This window comes from Temnothorax americanus, unplaced genomic scaffold (assembly GCF_048541705.1).
Source record: "Temnothorax americanus isolate GAGA-0224 unplaced genomic scaffold, ASM4854170v1 Scaffold23, whole genome shotgun sequence".
Taxonomy (NCBI): Eukaryota; Metazoa; Arthropoda; class Insecta; order Hymenoptera; family Formicidae; genus Temnothorax; species Temnothorax americanus.
The window spans coordinates 1,367,472-1,387,473 of NW_027509371.1; the positions used below are offsets into that span (position 1 = coordinate 1,367,472).

A 20,002-nucleotide genomic window follows, 5' to 3' on the forward strand; every position below is an offset into this window, starting at 1 on the left:
GAGGAAATTCACTAGAGTATCCACGATTTTATTTGTCGAAATTTAGGCCCGGTTTCACCAACGTGATTTAATCTATATAATCGGTCGATTAAACTCACTCTTCGTCTCTTTCTAGGGAAACAGTTGGAAAGAGATGAAGAGTGAGTTTAATCGACCGATTAGATTAAAGGCCCGGAGCAAATCAGCCAATCACAGTCAAGAACTTAAGGCACGGCCCTAAGCGGTAGCGAATCCATACCGTTGATTTCTTAAGGCCCAGACACATAGAAAAACTTAAGCAGTAAAACTCAAGCAGTAAGCAAATTAGCCAATCACAGTCAAGAACTTAAGGCACGGCCCTAAGCGGTAGCGAATCCATACCGTTGATTTCTTACTGCTTAAGTTTAACTACTTAAGTTTTTCTATGTGCCAAGGCCCTTACTGTTTAAGTTTAACTGCTGAAGTTTTTCTATGTGTCAAGGCCCTAAATCACGTTGGTGGAAACCGGGCCTTAGTACTTAAGGGTCGACAGGAGTAAAACACTACCGACCTCTGTCGGGTTGCTTAGCTGCGAGTCCGTATTTTATTTATTATAAATTTTTTAAGAGCCACACACAAAATAGAAAATCCGGCTCTGTACCAGCTTGCGGCTAATTTTACTGATTAAAACGAGCATAAGTTTAATGAGATTCGTTATAATTAATTTGGCTAAAATTTGGGATAACCTTTTTTAAGCAGCTTTTTCAGGCTTGCTTATATAGAGCTTTCTTGCTTGCTTACTTTTATAAAATTTCCACCTCGTTTTAAAATACATAATCCGATCTCTAAATGATCATCTTTTTTCTAACAATTATTAGAAATTAAATTGCAAAATTATAATTTCTTTATCGGATATCGATCGTAGCTTTGTAAGAAATAATTTCTTAAAAAAATATTATTGACAATTAATTATTCATTGCAATTGAAGCGTTGATGAAAAACTGATTTACTGTCGTCTTTTATTCTCGCTAATGCTGTTTTCACACCTCCAATGGCAGCGCACGGTTCATCTAAGTAAAAGATTGACCTACGCAACAAATCCAGACAAACTTTTAGCTAGGATTGTACCGAGAGAGACACACTCTGTCACTCGAAAGTTCTCTCTCTCTCTCTCTCTCTCTCGGCTGACCAGTGACGACAGGCCAGTGCTCTTTTCAGTATTTTATCAAAATTTTGATAACGCCCGCCGCGCACCTCTATCGCGAACAGACCTGAAGGCAAGTCCGCGCGCGTGCAATCGGCGATTTTAATTAAGCCGCTGTTGCCGAGTCGAGCGGCGGAAAACAGGACTTCCGGTATCCGGCGAACGCCCAGCCTACCCCCCTCGCCCCCTCCCGCCCACCCAGTCTAAGTCTACCTGTCAGCATCGTCGGGCTCGCAGCAATTTCTGCGTACGATAGATCGCTCCCTCGGCGTTTTCGTCGATTCTATCGAGAGGGAACTGTGTCAGGACCTTCGCCGAACGGTGAGTGAGCACATTTAAGACGACAATCGTCGTCGTCGTCGCTCGTCGCGTTGCGACGAGACGCGCGACGGTGTGCGGGGCTTCCTCCCTTTTCGAAAAATTCTACTCCGTTTATTCTACCTCTCCGACGAGGGGCCGCGCCAAGCGCGAATGTGTAAAACCGATTGTGCGAAATAATATTCGTGTATAAATAAACGTGTGCGTGGAAAATGCCTGGGTTTAGTTTTCGGCCGGCATCGCTCGGGGAAATCGTACAAACAAGTTTGGTTATCTCGCCGTCGCATTCCGGCGAGCGGCGTTGCCCGCCTTGAGTCACGCACTCCACTTGACGGTTTTATAATACCGGTGACGTATACATTCTGCCTGAAGTCGCGCCGTGCTTGTGCTAAGGTTTGTCGAGGAACAAAGCACCGATCAGGAACTGCGACAGACACCTGTGTGCCTGTCATCTCTTGAAAACTGGAGAAACTCTTCGATTTTCCATCGAGGTTTCGCGCGTCTGTCGCGCGAGCATCTGAACCCGATAACCTCAAGTGGTTTTATGCAGGGTGACCCCGGCCAAACTTCGAGTAACATTTTGCGGTATTTCGGACGCAAGTGGAATCGTTAGTCTTTTGTTCGATACGAAGAAAAAAAAAGGAAGATTAGATTAAGGGCGACGGATTATACGTATAGCTAGAAATTGTGTCGGTCGAATTTATCATTGAATAAGTTTTAATCGATATATCTCACATCTGTTAAGCTTGTTCGTGAGATTTGCCACGATACGTTCCTGATGCTGGTTCCTGCAGTGGTTTGGTTTATCAGAGCGAGGAGATTAATAGCGAATTCGGTTTGCACTGGTGCACACGGAAGAGTGCTGTACGTTTCCAGTTATCTGAGCGTGAAAGTCTGTTAAAAGTATCTTAATTACACCGTATATACCTGATGTTAAATACGCGAGCCGCGAGCCGAGCATTGAATCCGAGCGCGTTCACCGAGTACGAACGATTTCGGAGCGAGTAGTGTGAGTAAATTAGAACGAATAAGGTTCGTATGAAGTACACGCCGAGCGATATGCGGTGTCTCGTTTGTTAACACTTGTTGACACTTGTGCTTGAAATTTTAGAGCACGTACAGGGTCTTCAACAAATAGACCTTACGCACTTTTGAATTACTATATTTATATGCTTCTGCACTACACACATATGCATTAATGATTTTTGTATTGAACAATTCCTAACAGCTGGGAATTTAAAATTCTACATAAAAACATATTTAATATGAGACCCATTAGCAGCCAGCGCCATTTTCGAAACGGAAACTGCTTATCACACTTCTTCGAGAATTGCGTGGGAACCCCCTTCTATACAACGGCTTGAATGTTGGTTATCAAATTCTTAATTGTGCGAAGATTATTCTGATCGACGTGATCCTTCAGACATCGTCATAAATGAAAATCACAGGGATTTAAATCCAGCGAATAGGGAGGTCAGATCTATGGAATTATATTCTGATTAAACATTACTCTATATTGAATATGTGATTATTTTCATATTGAATACGTTTTTATATAACATCAAACTCCCAGCTGTCAAGAATTGTCCAACACCAAAATCATCAATTAATGTATGTAATGTATACGAAAATGTAATATAATATATTATATATATTAGAGTTATATATAACTAATTTAACTAATATATATGTAAATAGGAAAAAAGGCTGTAAGGGTTGGACACAGTTCTTGGTGCGTAGTATCAGTATCACTGATTTATTACTCAAGTTTTACATACATCCGTACGTTTCAGCTCCAATTTGAGCCATCTTCAGCGGTATAATATTAAAAAATAAATTAAAAAATTCTCCGTTGCAACGTGGTGAGTTTCCTGATTGGAGATTTCAAGAAACGAAATTGATAATATAAGACTAAAAGAGATTCATATCTGTAAAAATAATTTTATTGTTACAAAAGGTATTTATTAAAAACAAAAAATCTAAGGTTAAGGTAACTCGCCAAGTAGTCTCTAGATATATATGTATGTATGTATAATATACATTGTATATATTAATGTAATATATTTATTATTAACTTCAGCTACACACATAGCCAAGAAGTGGACTTGGTTTACAAATAACCTTAATCATTCATCCTTCCATTCATACACTACTATCCTAACTTACAAGTAACTATTGCACATATTGTTACACATTGACCTTCTATATTTTAATCCAACCTTCTTTTTCGCTCTTCTTTCTCTAACGCTGACCGTTCTCTATATAATCTTAACAATATCTTCTCTTTGATGATGCCCATGTCATCATTCCAAAGCCTCTCTAATCTTTCTTTATTATTCTTACCCAATTCTACAAACCAATTTTTTATCGCTTCGCATTCCGATACATAATGATTCGTGTTATCCCTGCTTTGTTTACAAAACATACAAATACCGCTTTCCTCTTTTGACCAATATACATATTCGCGTCCTCCAAATTACCACATCTAAGTTCACCAGAGCTCTAATAATTTCGCCTTTATCATAATTATCCATATATTTCTTCCTTAGAAATATTAATGTAATATAGTAATACAGTAATTCAAAAGTGTTGCGTCTTTTTGTGAAAACCAGTGAAAATCCTGTATATTTTGCTACTTTTCACATAACATGCTATTAACGGAATTATATAATACTTTTCGTAGATCACACTTATTGTGATCTCACAGATAGATATACTTGTCACTAGAGTTATGAAAGACGTAATTGTGAAGTAAACCCAAATCGATCATTATATATATATATATATATATATATATATATATATATATATATAGTACTCTAGTGTTTATAGTGCTACCTTTGTACTAAATACTATTTGATTCTATACGCCTTTTCGTATCGTACCAGTTGGATATGCCAGATCGTTTACCATCGTATTAAGCTAGCTAATTTTAATTTAGTACGAATATATAATACTTGATACGCGTATCAAACGGTGTAAACTAGGCCTATCTTGAACTATGTTCGACGTATATCCCGTCGAATAATTGTTTAAAATGTATGTTAGGCGTTCGATCAAGATGTATTTTTGTTGCAATAGCAACAGTCATGATAAATTTATGGCGGCATTGCAATCTTTAGGGTGGAATAATGCGCAGGCGAGGAAATTTGTTATATCATTTACATAGTCTATTATTATATTCGTTTTTCTTTTTTAATTCATTGAGCCATAAAATGGACGCTGGTTCGAGTGGTTCGTTAAGACAATTTCGACCAAAATTCAAACTTATTGATATTTCATGACAGTCAACTTATCGGGAAACACACATTTCGTTATCACGGATAGAACTATTAACTTTATTTGTTTAACACATCGGAAAAGAACGATGAATCGTACGGTCGGAAATTTTGTTGTACAAGCACTTGTATACCGATTAATGAAACTTTTTTAATTAAACCTTTTTATATAATCAAACTTTGAAATTTACTTTAAAAAATGTTAGTTCAATATTAAGTATAAGAAGAGAAACTACGAATTAATCGATTGTTTCTTAAAATCGATTATTTGAATTTATTTTTTCAACATCGCTTACTTGTTAAGCGTAGATAAAGTTATTATTCTTTTGACGTAATATGGAAGAGAAGATTAGATTAATTAAGGGGCTAACTGGAGATCGAAATTTTATCATTTGGGTTAATCTCGTTAATTGGAGTCAAAGGCGTCCCGAAAGCACACAATGTTGCGACTCGCCTCCGAGTAGCGGCAGCACAAGGGACGCGGCCCGCCCGGAGGCGCGAAGAAAGGAGTGGCGAAGCGGCGGGGCGGGGGCGGAACGACGAACGACGCACCGCGCCGGTCGAAACTGGGGAACGTCAAATCCGGGCGGGCGTCCAGGACGTTATCTCTCGTCTCTCCCAGCCGCCGCCTCTCCGCTCGCGCTGCCTTCGTTATCGTCGCCGTCTTCCTCCGCCGTTCCGTCGACCTTTTTTCGAAAAGAAAACAACTGGCCGTTTCTCTTCTTTCCGCGATATCCATCGACGCAACAAATTCGGAAATTCTCAAGTTTTAGGCTTAGCCCGGCTGTCGGATTAGGCGAGTGCGGATGCGCTTTTGCATTCTGTTATCCTGTGGCTGTGCCTTTGGACACACACTCCACTTTGGAATCCGCCTCTGTCCCTCATCCGACTTGCTGCTGCGAAAGAAGGCTCCGCAAGGCTCTAAGAGAGCGTGACGATAATTCGGCCGATAATTAAGTTCGATTTTCCGATTTCTCGTTGTCCTTGAAAAATTGTGCACCTCCGGAGAATACATTCGGAATTTTTCAGTGTGGCTGGAGAGGAGCAAAGATTTGGGAGCTGTGTTCTATCGCGATTGGCAATTGTTCGAGCGCGGTTTTCGTTCGATCGCTTATATGCCTGTTGAGTCCTCGCTAGAGAAGGCGCACTATCGCGCGGCGCCGTGAAAAAGGACGAGCCTCTTGTTGAACCTGAGACGCAGCTTTGGGTTACCAGCGTCAATTATAGTTGACCTGTTATGTTTACCATCGACCGTATCAACGATTTAAGCGGATCGTTCAATCCGCGCGAGGCGACGCCGGCGACTACGAAGTAACGAACGAAGCGCAAATCAAAATATTCGTGACTATATACGGCGACTAAGGCGCGGGCAAAATTGTTGACCTTGTCACGTTCCATACTTGAAAATATTTGTTAAAATTTTTGCCTGTTAAGTCTATTAAGAAGCTTATAGTTTTGTCGTTGAGCCGAATGGAATTTTCTAACATTAATTTATAAGAGATTTTACGGATCGAGGAGAAAGAGAGATTGTAATTCTCGGAGGTGATACCGTCGTACGCTGGCATACATACTCAGGAAAGGCAGCAAGGATAGCGAGGGATACGCGGAGTGCGAGGCGAATGATACACGGGAACGATGTTCAAGTGCTGCGTGTGTAACAGCGCGTCGAAGAAGGCGAACGCCGAGAGATCGAAAGCGGAAGATGACACGCCGGTTGGGTCGCCCAGGCTGACCGCGGTTTCCGCCAAGGTGGACGATGAGATTAAATCCGCGACGAAGGTGGAAAAGATAAACGGCAACGTGCAAAAGTCAGAGAAGACGTCCTTGCTAGAGGATGGTTCATTAGAAAATAAGGATGCCTTGTTAGAGGATAAGAATGCCTCGCTGGAGGACAAGAATGCCTCGCTAGAAGATAAAGATGCTTCGCCAGAGGACAAGAATGTCTCGGTAGAGGATAAAAATGCCTCGCTAGAAGACAAGAAAACCGCGGTAGTAGATAAAAATGCATCGTTAGAGGACAAGAATGCCTCGTTAGAGAATGAGAACGTCTCGTTAAAGGATAAAGATGTCTCGCTAGAGGATAAGAATGCTTCGTCAGAGAATAAGAATGTCTTGTTACGGGATAAAGATGCCTCGCTAGAGGATAAGGATGCTTCGCTAGGAGATAAAGATGTCTCAATAGAGGATAAGAATGCCTCGCTAGAGGATAAAGATGCCTCGCTAGAGGATAAAGATGCCTCGCTAGAAGATAAAAATGCCTTGTTAGAAGATGAAGATGCTTCGCTAGAGAACAAGAATGCCTCGCTAGAGGAGAAGGACATGTCGCTAGATTTCACCCTGTTACGCGCCGATTCCGCGATGAGTCCGTGCGAGATTCCGCAGAATGGAAACGTCGACGTTGAGGAGAGCTCGAGTTCGACTTCGACGAAGGAAACGGTCGAGGAGGCCGGCGAGGAAACCGGCGACCGAATCGTTGACGATAAGGATAGCAATTTCGACGGCGTCGCCGAAGATTGGATGGTGCCGACGGAGGTCGTCCCTATTGGTGCTGTTGGTCCCGTCAAAATGAATCTTTACGACGCATCGGGATATATAGAAAGGACGATCGATGACGGACCGGAGGACGAAGGCGATGACTCGGTATTCGAAGCTGAAAACGAGATGATCGCCAAGAAGGCGCCAGCAGGTATACATTAGGATCCCGCGATTCTTCGCCACTCTGTGTGCCGCAGACCACCGACTAGCCACACGCTATTATATGGGTCTGCTTACATCATTAATATCGGGATATTAATTTTAATAACTTTATTTTTCGACATCTAACATTTTATACTTTTAATTTCGCACTTATAAAAATTTGAACTTTCCGGGATGATACGCATGAATTGATCGAGTAACGAGCTTGTTTGTTATAGATTTGTTTGTTATTACTGCCTGAACGGTTTTTCCATTTTTACTTTCAGTTATTTCATGAAATAAACACGCATCGTTACATTCTCAAAATAACATTTGCCCTATGTGAACAATATTGGTCAATATTTGAACAAAGAGAATTATTAATTTTATCCATATGAGAGATTATTTTTTCAATTTATTCAAATATCTCTTTTAAGTTTGAATAAAACATTTGTTCTATACATTTATGTTATATAATATAATACATATATACATTTAATTACATTTATTTTGTGTTTTCGTAATTTGAATTACTGATTGCATTTCTCCTTGCGTGTTAATATTTCGATATTTACATCGAAAATTTGCCATTTGGAAAAATATACGCTAAATGAAAAATGTATGATAATATTTTTTGGTATTTTGTGTGCATACACAGTCATTAAATATTAATATAAATAATTAAATACATAAATTGAAACACGTTCCATTAAATTCAAATAAAATGCAGCATATAAATTCTATTTTGTTTTATGTAATACATATATATATATATATATATATATATATATATATATATATATATATATAGAAATGAGCTCTTTGTGAACAGACGCATATTCTACAGCTAGCGTTACGCTATTCTCGCTTCAGCAGAAAGAACATTGATTTGTAATAATATCCGCGGTTGATCTGATACTTATGTACCATTTTTATCAATTATACATATATGTATATGGGATTATTAACTTTAATAAACTCGATGGGCGGGGCAGAGCGGGCCACGTGTGGCCGTAAGACTTCAAGAATAGAATGCCTCTTGGAGAATAAAAGGTCGACTGTTGTGTTGTCGTTTCCGCAGTTTCCTCGACTCCACGTTTGCTGTCGGAGGAAGACGACGGCGAGTATGTCTCGGGTGGATGCAGCGGTATGCAGGAACCGCCGGCGACGCCCGTCGCCCGCGACGAGTTAGCTTTAAGACGGCACAGATTCTTCTCCGATCTGTTGCAAGCTGCGCAGAATTCGACGGAGCACCGAGTGAGATTCGACCCGCTAGGACCGATGGTGCACCCCGGTTAGGACCCGCTTGAGAATTTCCAGCGACTTGTTATTCTTTCACGCGCTGTTAGTTCTGGAGCTTAGAGCTAGCCTTGCGAGGCTCGCCGTAGTTCGCAATCCACTCTCGTCTATACTATAGCTTAGGACAGTTTATTTTGTACCACCATTCATGGAAAACTTTATAAGTTGTAGGTGCAATGCCGTTGTGTGTACAAGATAGGCAAGCACTGTTGAATAAGCATGAAATATATATAAGCAAACGAAGGATTTTGATTTCCGGCTTCGATCACTCGCGTGCGATATTTTTGTTATATGTTTTGTTACAAAAAAGGAGAAAGGTAAAAGAGAAAATTAATCTATTCATCCACGATATATGTAATACGATTGCAACTGTGGTAACAATTTATACGTCAATTTACACGTAATATTACATGTCTTTAGATATGACGGCTGAATCTCTGTGCGTTAAGAGTAATATCATTGCGATTATGTTACATTATGAATCATTTGCCGACCGTATTTATGTGGATAAGACTATATAACTCCACGATGTTGGCGGATTCTCTAATAATAGTCTGGAGTATTCTCGCGTCGGACGGAAAGTCATCTCATTTGAGGTGTCTTTCAGTTTCTTGCCAATTTTCGGAAAGTCTAGTAGCCGTATCGCCGTTTATAATAGGATAATTGCAATATTCTTCAAAACCTAGGTAACATTTTGACGAAAAAAATAAATAAATAAAACCAAATGTATATATATAGATTGCCTTAAGGAAGAACGTGATTGGCATAACTCTTATGCGAACTTCATTGACGAGATATTTTTTGCATTAGGAAATTTTACGTTTTAAGTTATTTGCAACACATTATAAAATAAAGCTTAACTGATTTTATATTTTCTTAAGAGAACTCTAAGGATAAATTTTATAATCGAAATCATTTATGTGGAAAGAAAAGAATTATCGTCTTGATTGGCTTTCTCTTTTGCCTGACAATCAAATTCCACCGAAAATGTCAAGTTTATCGTAAAGAAGAAAACGAAACTTCGCGGTATGAATTTAAGTATCAAGCAAATCGATTTAATTTTACTTAAAAAATTATGCTTTCTTAGTTCAAAAATATGTCTCGTAAACAGCAATTATCGATAATGATAGCGACTGTCGTTTGTTTAATTAGGACTTAATTATATATGTGTTTTTATCATTATAATTTTGAAAGTCACGGTCGCGTTTTTCCTTACAGACTGTATATATATGCATGTGTGTATGTTTAATATATATAATTTTATTAATTTTTTTTATTTTATTAATTTTTTAAGTAATATATACACACTTATGTACTTAACGCGATATAATTAATAATGTGTACTAACGTTACTATTTATAAACGTGTTCTATATTTAGCGTTCCAAGTACTCGGAGAAGCATTTCAAGTGTCTGAGTTTTTCGGGTGTTTCCGAGTGTGTCTCCCGTGGGATAAAGTTTACATTTCTTTTTATGTTTGTTGTCTGTTTATCAGTTTTATATTGTTATAATTTTCAAGCGCGAGTGAACGAATCATCTTTTTCCTTATTGTTGCAGTCTATATATGCGAACGTTTACAAGTTTTTTAATAAATTAATTGCAGGTTGTGAGAGTTCTGATAAAGAAGAGCATCTAGAAGAGTTGGTGAACCGATTGGAAAACGTAACGAGACGACTCGAAAACTTTGCAGTTCAGACACAAGACACTGCTGTACAAACGAGCACACCTTCCCCGAAGAGATCTACGTCGTCAGGAAGTAGTTTATCTCTGTCATCGAAGCAGGAAACTATTCCGAATCCACCTACAAACATGTCTGTCGCCGGATATGAGGATCTTTTGGCTGGGCCAGTTAAAGAGTACCTGCAATTAAGTCAAAAAATCGGCGGCGATGTAGCTGTTCACAGCAAGCTTGTGGAAAAGGCTTTTCAGTAAGTAACATTTTAACTTTACGTTGAGATCGAACAAGTAGATGCACATATATCGAACAAGATATTAAAAATATTCTAATTAATTTCAGGATTCAGCTTCAGTTTGTAAAAATGACGGCGAGTCGTCCCGCACCGACGAATCAATCTGAACAAGTATCTTTATTCACGCCTATGTCCGTACAGATACAACAGATACAAGAATTTCGCGAGAAGAATCGTGGATCTCAATTCTTTAATCACTTATCAGCAATTAGTGAAAGTATCCCAGCCTTGGGATGGGTCGCCGTGTCTCCTACGCCAGCTCCCTATGTAAAGGAAATGAATGACGCCGGTCAATTTTACACTAATCGTGTATTGAAAGATTGGAAAGAAAAGTAAGTTCTTCTAGAAGTTTATTATTATTTTTTGTAATTTATTCGAAAGCGAAGCTACAGCTGTTTCTATTTATAGAAACAAAATACACATAGACTGGTGTAAAGCGTGGGTGCAAACATTGACTGACTTGCAACAGTACGTTCGTCAACATCATACGACGGGTTTAGTATGGGGAAAGACTGCCGCACCTGCGGGTATACCTGCGGGTATACCACCCCCTCCACCACCTTCGATGCCGATTGGAGATATCGCACCGATGGTGAATGACGACAGAAGCGCCCTTTTCGCCCAGATTAATCAAGGAGAAGATATCACGAAAAGTGAATACGCTTATTTATTATAAATTTTTTCTCTACGCGCAACTCTTGTAATCTCTGTGCCAGGACATTTATACGCAATATCCGACATTTGTATTGTAGGTTTGAAGAAAGTCACCTCAGATATGCAAACGCATAAAAATCCCGCTTTAAGATCCGGACCCGCACCGTTTAAAGCACCGACAGTCAACGCGGCACCGACGAAAACTGTGTTGCCGGCGAACGTGCCTATTGACAAGCCACCTGTATTTACTAGAGATGGCAAAAAATGGCTCGTGGTACGATATTTCGTAAAGAAAATAAGATAAAAATATTTAATATGCATATTTTACTATATATATTACATTATTATGTGTATTATTATATATTAAAAATATGCTATTTTTCACAGGAGTATCACAAGGGTGAAAATTTAGTAATCGATGACGTAGAGATGAATAACGTGGTTTATGTGTTTCGGTGCCAAGATAGCACACTTACTATCAAAGGCAAAATAAATTCCATCGTCATGGATTCCTGTCGTAAATCGTCCGTTGTGTTCGATTCCCTGGTGTCCAGTATCGAATTCGTAAATTGTCAAAGCGTACAAATGCAGGTATGTATATGAATACAATAGTTCCTTTTATTATTAGTGTGCATGCGTATCAGGCCACTTATGTTTTCATTAATTAAGATTACTATTAGATATAGAAATCACATTGAGATATGTAAAAGATAGATAACATTGCCAGATGCTGATATAATAGATTTTTTTTTTAAATTATTACGAGAAATCGTTTTTCTTTTCGACACTGTTCTTAATTTTAGGACATCTTATAGATAATTTAATTTTCTAAACCTTTTTATACTATAGATATATAATTCAGTACATACAAGTGTAAAAGAAAATTTATTTAGAAAAAATGCACTCTTATATAAAAGAATCCGATAAATAAAAATATTAAAAATATTTACATAGATAAAAGACAAGTTATACGTCTCAGTTCATTCATTGTAAAGCAGACATTGATGTACATGTATCTGTAATGGAAGGTTTCGCCGTAACTTCTTTTTCTGTTTTTTCAACAGTAATAGTCCATAATTTATTTTTATGTATTAGCAAATCTGTCGTGGGACTGATATTCTTCGTTAGAATAAATAGATCCGCCGGATATTTCTTTCGTAGGCTGTCATTTGCCATGATAGAAATAACAACTACCTCTTTAGAAGCAATCTTTTCTATACGTTGTATTATGCTTGTATCTGATTTACTGCCATATGTATCTTTCTTATCTGAATGGTCTTTATCGATTGTGAGGGATTCTACATTTTGATCAGTAGACAAAATTGCCGAACTTTTCTTTGATATATTTCTGTATGTCACATTCTCAGGTTTCTCCAATTTTTTATTGAAAATGTCCCTTTCTGTGTTTAATTTAGTAAAATTCGGCACAGTCTCTACATGCAAATGTTTGTTCATTGAGACATTGTCACTTCGCGCAATTTCCTTGTCTGTCGTGTGATCTCTCGTACAAGTCTTTTCTCCCCATAACATAGTCAACGGACCTCTCACAGGACTTCTCGCCTGCGCTTGACGTTTCATTCGGTGGGACGATTCTAAGCGATTCTTTAAGATCGGTATGCAAGATTTAGTGGATACCCTTCGTGGCGATATAATAGACTTTGATTGAGTTGCGAGTCGCAACTTATTTTTTACACATTTGTTTTTGTCATTGTGCAATTTTGTATAGGGCTGATGTGATGTACTGCCGATGTATTCCACAGCATTATGTCGCATCAAAAATGGATGTGATTTTTCGGGGTATAAAGTGACTTTCAAATCTTTATTTTCACTAGTTATTAAAGATATGTCGCTCTTGGCTTTAATTTGCTGGAATGGTTTTGTCAAAAAATGATCTATTCGGGGCGACAAATGTGCGATATCGACAGAAATTTCATCATTTTTTGTTTCATTGTGTTTTAAATTATTTAATGAAGTATTGTCGGCATTTAATGTTTTATTTTCTTTATCCAATGAAAAAGGTAGAAAAGAAGTTTCGGGATCAAAAATGAAATCGTCTTCTTTTAAAGGAGATGCTATTATCGAATTATCACGTCTTGATTTATCAAGAATAAGATTTGAGTCAACAAGTATTGTCAAATTAGAATATTCGTTATCTGATGGTAATTGGCTTGGCATTGTTATATTTGCATCTGGACATTCATCTACGGATATTTGTCGTTCAATAACGTTGTGTTTTTTTTCTTTCTGTATGTCCGACTTTACATGCAAGTGTTTCATGTTTGACGTAGATTTGGAAGATACATTATCCATTTTCATGTCACTTATCATCTCCTCGTCGGTGAAATACGAATTACTATGGGAGATCGAATTGCAATTAGATTTTGTTAGGTACTCCTCGCGCGTTACGTGAATAACTTTCGCATCGGCGTTTGCAACATCAAGCGGAAAAAATATTGTTGATGGCTTACTTTCGGCGATTTGTGTCTGCTTTCTACGTTTATGGAAATCCGCATTCACGTCAACTGTTCCCTTATCTATTTTATCATTTTCTGTATTTGGTACAATATGTTCTTCAGAACGAGGCGTGATCGAATCTATTATTCTGTGTGTATATTTTGAATCATTTCTGCAAGAATATGTTAGGAAAGTTGGAAGAGACAGATCATTTTCTTCCCTTTCTAATACTGCAGGTACTTCTGATTGTCGCGAATTCTTGTTAGAGAATTTATTCTTAATAGGATTAATAAGCGTGAACATTCCTGGGTTTCTCTTTAAGTATACGTCGGAAGAGCATCTTAAGACATCATCCGTTTCCTGTTTATGTTCCTGTATGTAATTCGGCCATACATGTGTTAAAAAATCTGATGATTTTTTTGAAGAATTATTAAATTGGTCGGTGCTGCTGCAGCTGGACGGTGCAGTCGATCGATTATGTATCACTACATGACTCGCTTCATCTGAAAATTGAAAAATATCGCTTTTGCCTTGACAATGAAGCGCTCTGCGTGCTTTGAAGATTGCTGTATTTTGGCTCTGAAGAAAAGTGTCCATATAATCTCTGATATTTTTAACACGTTCCAATATGAGATCCTCGAGTTTTGACATTGTCGGCGAACGTTTATCGATTACATTATCAATATTGGAGGCTGCATTTTCCCTTAAATTTTCTCGTAAATTCACACGAGTTTGAATATTCCGTAGGACAGCTTTCGTTTGCATCGGTCTCTCATTCATATCGATTTCATCTTGGTTTTTCATATTGACTGGTATCGCTATCGAGATTACTTTTTCATAAACCGGAAGCGTCAGTGCAACATTATTCTCAGTCTCAGCATTATTATGAACCGCGAGATCAGTGATGCTAAAATATTCCGAAGACGTTTCGGGAATATAATCTTCGCTTTTTGTATCTCGTTCGTCCTCACGATGCGCGAATGTATTTACCTTTTTCAAAGATTGAGGAAGTACGTCGCGTCGTTGTTTCATTTCCAGACAAATGTAATGTTGATTAAGTTTATCATGAGAATCACTGATAACTGGCGCTTTCTCTTTGATGTCTATTATCATTGAAGGAAAATTATTGTTTGACATCGGCGGAAATTCATCTGCGATATCGTCCTGTTTTACATCACTCATTGGATACGTCTTTCTCGATTGTGTCAGTAAGGCGTTTTTGAAATGCAACGCCTCCTGAAGCAACAATTCCGTCGATTTATCTTCCCCGCTATTGTTCGAGATTTTATTTTGACTGCTTTTTTGCGATATTATTACATTATCTTGGTATTGCTCTTTGTCAATTGCATCGCTGAATTTTTCAGTAGGGAATCTCTTCTTTAACGACGCCTCGTTTTGAGTTTGAATATTTTTATTTTCAGGTGATAAGATATAGGATATTCTTTCCGATATTGCCTCAGATATGCTATCTCGGGTATTAAATAGAGTATCTGTTATTATTGCATCTTTGTTAGCTTCGGGATTTGATTCTAATTCGTGTACTGCGATCTGCGATTCTAATTCGTTACCGTGATCTAAAGTGTTCTGTTCGCACTCGCTTCTCTTATATTCATTTATATTCATTTTATTATATTCATCTTCCGGTGTCTGTAATATCGCGTTGCAGGAACGTAAATGTGGTTCGGTTGTCACAAAGGCTGATGGAAGATTGCTTCTGTCTGATCTCTGCACATTATGCCGACTAAATCCTTTGGAAAAAGTATTTTGCAATGTAACATCTTCACCAGAACGTTGATACGTTTTTGATGTACGTGATGAATATTCGGTTAAGGAAGATAAGCTATCTTCTGAACGATTTAGCTCGAAATATTCGCTCGAAATATCCACGACTGGATAAGTTATAAGTGAGTTCGTTTCATCGACCCGATGTGCTGATTCCTGTCTTTCTGGGGACCGACTCGTGTCTTGATACGTTTGCAGCACGTTGTGCAAACTCTGAAGTTTCCTTCTGACCTCGTGCAAAGTTTCTTGAGAAGATTGCGCATTGTGTATCGGTCGCATTATTGGAACAACTGGGATGAGTTCTCTCGAGGGTGAACGGTTATTAGTCTTCAAAACTACAGCGTTATTATTCGATGCGTTCACTTTACTTGGACAATACGTCCCTTCGGTATCTTTTACCGTATTGTCTTTTATCCGCTCCACGCATTTCATCTCGTTTATTTTCTCTCTTTTTGCTGCTACTGGAGCACCATAGGATGTCTCTCTTTTTTCCATCGTAGACAAGGATGTCTAGAATATGATGAATGTATAATTACTATGTAATTTTATTTACTGAGCTGATTTAAAAACGGCAATTAATAAGCTTACTTGTGTCGCTGCGTGCGTAGCTTTTAAAGAAGATACTTTATTTATTTCTGATGAACGATTCGACGAACGCAAACTTTTATCGTTATATTGCAATTTCTTGAGAAATGATTTACATTTATAGACGGTATCTGTGAATTCCTGGCATGGATTGTATTTAGTATTCGTCGCACATGCACCGTTCTGTGTTAACGGAGGAATCATTCTTGAAGATCGATGCTCAATCACGTTCGGATTCAACGGTAAAAGCTGCTTTCGTCGTTGCAACGTGAAATCTTTGCTTCTAGAGAGATCATTTTCTTTCGTACTCACATTTTGCGAGTACGTACCTGGTCTCCATGAATATATGCTAACGAAATAAGCTAAATTTAGTGACTGCGCTGTTTCAAAGGTTTTGCGCTTTCTCTGAATTTTTATTATTTACACATTACAGATTGAGACAAAATAATAATTGATATGATATATTAAATTAAATATGATTTTTTACTCTTAGACGGAAAACATTCTTGAGCAAAAATATTAATAGGTTTATTATTAATATTTTTGCTTAGAAAAAAAAAAGAATTGGATAAAATCGGAAACTATCTACTATCATCGAGAGAAAGTGCAAAATATTTCTGAAATATCTCTAGGGCTATTTTGCTTATCTATAAAAGATGCATTAATGTTATTAACATTATATGAATAGAAAAAATTAATGTAAGGTCAAATGCATTTCTAATTTTTGTACTTCACAGATTGGTCACTAGTAGATTTTAAAGATTCAATGCTGCTGCAGGCTGTTGATAATTCACTACGTTTGATATGTTGTGAAGCACGTTCTTGCTTTGCGTCAAAACGATTCGTTAACTTTGTTTTGGATGAATGAAGCGCGTTCGAATAAGGAGCACATATATTGCTCTCTGATGAAGGACTGAAACAAAGCATTGTTGTGAACATAAATATATTAAAATCTACAATATTATAAAAGTTCGTTAACTATTTAATGTTTTTAGCTTCTATATGTACTTTAGCAGCACGTGCTTTAGCCAATTTTTTCGATCACCCGGGTTGGATAAAGTCAGTCTGATCTTCCGCAACTTCGGATTCAAATTACAGATTTGATGTGGTAATGGCCACGTTCCATATTGCATTTTATACGTTAAAACATTGATTTTCAATTCCAGATCCTGAATTTTATATCCGACTTTATTTAGTATTCGTTTATTAAGCACAGCATTCTTCGTGTGCATACTTTTGCAACATTTTATACGGATAAGCATCGTGGAAGCGATGGCTATCGCTAAAACCTTCAAATATTAAGGAGTGAAGTACTTTTGTGAAAACTAAACACAAAAATAACTTGTAGGTTTCAAATATTTATTCTGTAATATAAATCTTCAAAATTTTTAAAAGCAATTAGTAATAATGCGTGGAATATGTGTATAATTGCGCGTACCCATATAATTCCTTCTTTTGCTAAGTAATCAACGACATCAGACACGACCTCGTTCCATAAATAATTTGCTACCGCGATTATACATTCCTTCCAATTTGTCTCACATGTTACCGCCACAGATTCGAAATTTCCACCTGAAACACATTTCCATTTGTTCGAATTTGGAAAATAAACAGATCTTTTCGACATACACTATTTGTGTTTAATCTAGCATCACAAATCACAGCGTTAAAAATATAAAAAAGAAACAAATTTTCTTACCAACTTTCCACGGCATTTTTATATACGAAGTGTTTGTTGAAATGATATTTTAATACAGATGAAATTGTGCGTGTGTGAAATTCGAAGAACTGTCAGGCTCCTGTCTCTTTCACTACCGATACATGTTTGCAAGCAAGATTGAGCACTTATGCACTGGCAATTGTTATCGAAATTTACTCTGAATACATACAAATATCTGCGAAGGTTGTGCCGATATGAATTTTAGCCTGTGATAATCGTATCTTCCTCATATATTTTTTTATAGGTTCTTGGAAAGGTACCTACAATTTCCATTGACAAAACGGACGGTTGTCAAATGTATTTAAGTGCGGAATCCTTGGCTGTTGAACTTATCACCAGCAAATCTAGTGAAATGAATGTCATGGTGCCCAAAGCCAATGGAGATTATGTAAGTTGTCCTTCGATAAATTCTCATTGTCAGATCAATTCGCGATCTTGCAATTTTTATAGCTTTATGTGAATATGTTACATTGCAGAGCGAGTATCCGGTACCGGAGCAATTTAAGACTACCATTAGCAAGAACGGTCTTAGTACTATGGCCGTCGACTCCCTTGGTTAAAAGCACGAGGAATTTATTTGTATATGCGTAGCCTACGCTATCTTCTTAACAATATAATTAAAGGTATGATCGTCAAAGATATTATCAATTTATTAATATTATTATTATTATTTATTATCTTCTGCGAATAATGTGCGGAGTTAAAGAAAATAATAGATTCAGTACTGTATATCTCGCTTATGTGTAACGGATTGGCTTCGATCATATATTATATATCACTATGTTCCTGAACGTGTAATAAGTTGTACACATCAGAACGAGATTGCATTCGGTAATTAGCGGTAATAACGTATTCATTAAAATCATTTGAGAAATTTTATCCCATTTGAGGATCCTTAAATTGTCAAAATGTCAGGCAAACGTGAATTACATTGAATCATTGAATAGGATATTTTGAATCAAGATAATCAACTTTTGCAAAAGATCAAACTCTAATGATTGTAATATATTTAGCGGAGTTTTTGTGGATTATTGCGGAATTTTTTTCTGTGGATAAGTATTTGTATATTTTAAGGTCGAAAGTAAGATGACATAACGATGATGTTAAACATAGTATGGACAAAAGTTTTATCGTCTTCGAGTCGCTCTTTTATACATTTACACCAGTTTTTATCATACAAGAAGTTTTGCTCAAACCTGTCGCTGCACAGAACTCCTGGTACACCGAATGGAATGAACATTGTACATGTACAGCTATCAGGAACCAGATATACTAGGCCTCTGAGCATTACTCCTAAATGGTGTCGGATGCCATCATCACTAGTTCGATATGCTTTGCCTCTAAACTTATTCTGTCGAGTTCACTATTATATGATATTTATAAATGAGATATCAAGTGATCGAGAACTGGAATAGAAGTCTAACAGTGTGACATTTAACGAGAGTACGCTAATACTAATATTACTTAAGTAAAATCACTTAAGTAAAGTATTAAATGATGACATTTGTAATGAACAACAGCGACGTCATAAGTATTGTTTGTTTGTCCGTATCGCACAATTTGTAATAAATACATCATTACTTGATCTATTTTTAATCTAATAACAGTATTGTGAAATTATTTACAAAAGTTTTTATTTAAACGTCAATATGTACGATATGTTTACTGTTTCTTGTGGATATCATTTTTGGTGATGAATCTGACTAATGAAGCTAATAAAGTGAAGTTGTATATCATTCGTTGGATTGTTGTTATATTGTATAATTACCTTCTAATTGTTCCAAGACAAAAATTGAAAAGAACATGAATTTTACAAAAAGAGTATATTTACTGTGTTATCTTTTCTTATAATGTCTTTTTACATTGTAGACTAGACTCCTTTTCATTTGATCAAATCTTGCCAATAGCATAAAGTATCTGTCTAAAAGCAGAATTAACATAAGCTTCGAGTCAAGTTAGTCCCAATCTGCATGGACATGATTATTTGTATAGAGACTAAAATAATGACGTTAATAATACATTAATAACGTGACATTGAGAGACATTTGTATAAGACACATTAGACATTTATTTTAAATAAATAATTGCAAAGTTTTTTTCTATTT

At 37.1% G+C, this 20,002-nt stretch overlaps 3 protein-coding genes across 7 annotated transcripts; 1 reads left to right on the top strand and 2 right to left on the bottom strand.

Annotated features, from left to right (window-relative positions):
- The first annotated feature begins 1,327 nt into the window (after nucleotides 1-1,327).
- Capt (adenylyl cyclase-associated protein 1) lies at nucleotides 1,328-19,633 on the top strand. 5 transcript variants are annotated; one of them, XR_013257182.1, is made up of 10 exons: nucleotides 5,347-7,444; nucleotides 8,516-8,728; nucleotides 10,336-10,660; nucleotides 10,750-11,034; nucleotides 11,111-11,355; nucleotides 11,455-11,630; nucleotides 11,744-11,947; nucleotides 18,142-18,285; nucleotides 18,374-18,520; nucleotides 18,972-19,633. XR_013257182.1 is itself a non-coding variant. In XM_077407758.1 (9 exons), exons 1-9 carry the CDS (start codon nucleotides 6,394-6,396, stop codon nucleotides 18,455-18,457), a joined length of 2,727 nt encoding a protein of 908 aa, XP_077263884.1. In that variant the 5' UTR covers nucleotides 5,347-6,393; the 3' UTR covers nucleotides 18,458-19,633. The 5 variants fall into 5 exon arrangements, 4 of the variants coding, with proteins under 4 accessions (XP_077263888.1, XP_077263884.1, XP_077263886.1 ...); XM_077407758.1 differs by having other exon boundaries at nucleotides 18,374-19,633; XM_077407762.1 differs by lacking the exons at nucleotides 5,347-7,444; nucleotides 8,516-8,728 and adding an exon at nucleotides 1,328-1,483 and having other exon boundaries at nucleotides 18,374-19,633.
- On the bottom strand, nucleotides 12,138-15,871 carry LOC143898353 (uncharacterized). The gene has a single exon (XM_077407757.1). The coding sequence runs from the start codon at nucleotides 15,869-15,871 to the stop codon at nucleotides 12,341-12,343; it is 3,531 nt and encodes a 1,176-aa protein (XP_077263883.1). The 3' UTR covers nucleotides 12,138-12,340.
- LOC143898302 (uncharacterized) lies at nucleotides 16,895-18,127 on the bottom strand. Its single transcript, XM_077407681.1, has 4 exons — nucleotides 18,067-18,127; nucleotides 17,616-17,749; nucleotides 17,186-17,466; nucleotides 16,895-17,090 (listed from the first exon to the last, which is right to left on the bottom strand). The coding sequence occupies exons 1-4, from the start codon at nucleotides 18,125-18,127 to the stop codon at nucleotides 16,895-16,897; spliced, it is 672 nt and encodes a 223-aa protein (XP_077263807.1).
- Nucleotides 19,634-20,002: the final 369 nt, after the last annotated feature.

What these genes read in the sequence shown, in the direction of transcription:
- Capt (XM_077407758.1), top strand. Translation starts at nt 6,394, where the DNA reads ATGTTCAAGTGCTGCGTGTGTAACAGCGCGTCGAAGAAGGCGAACGCC. An exon ending in AGGAGAAGATATCACGAAAA is followed by an intron (nt 11,356 to 11,454) that starts GTGAATACGCTT and finishes TTTGTATTGTAG; the next exon opens with GTTTGAAGAAAGTCACCTCA. An exon ending in CCAAAGCCAATGGAGATTAT is followed by an intron (nt 18,286 to 18,373) that starts GTAAGTTGTCCT and finishes GTTACATTGCAG; the next exon opens with AGCGAGTATCCGGTACCGGA.
- LOC143898353 (XM_077407757.1), bottom strand. Translation starts at nt 15,871, where the DNA reads ATGCGACCGATACACAATGCGCAATCTTCTCAAGAAACTTTGCACGAG.
- LOC143898302 (XM_077407681.1), bottom strand. Translation starts at nt 18,127, where the DNA reads ATGAGGAAGATACGATTATCACAGGCTAAAATTCATATCGGCACAACC. An exon ending in CAAAAGAAGGAATTATATGG is followed by an intron (nt 17,467 to 17,615) that starts GTACGCGCAATT and finishes TAATATTTGAAG; the next exon opens with GTTTTAGCGATAGCCATCGC. An exon ending in CTAAAGCACGTGCTGCTAAA is followed by an intron (nt 17,091 to 17,185) that starts GTACATATAGAA and finishes GCTTTGTTTCAG; the next exon opens with TCCTTCATCAGAGAGCAATA.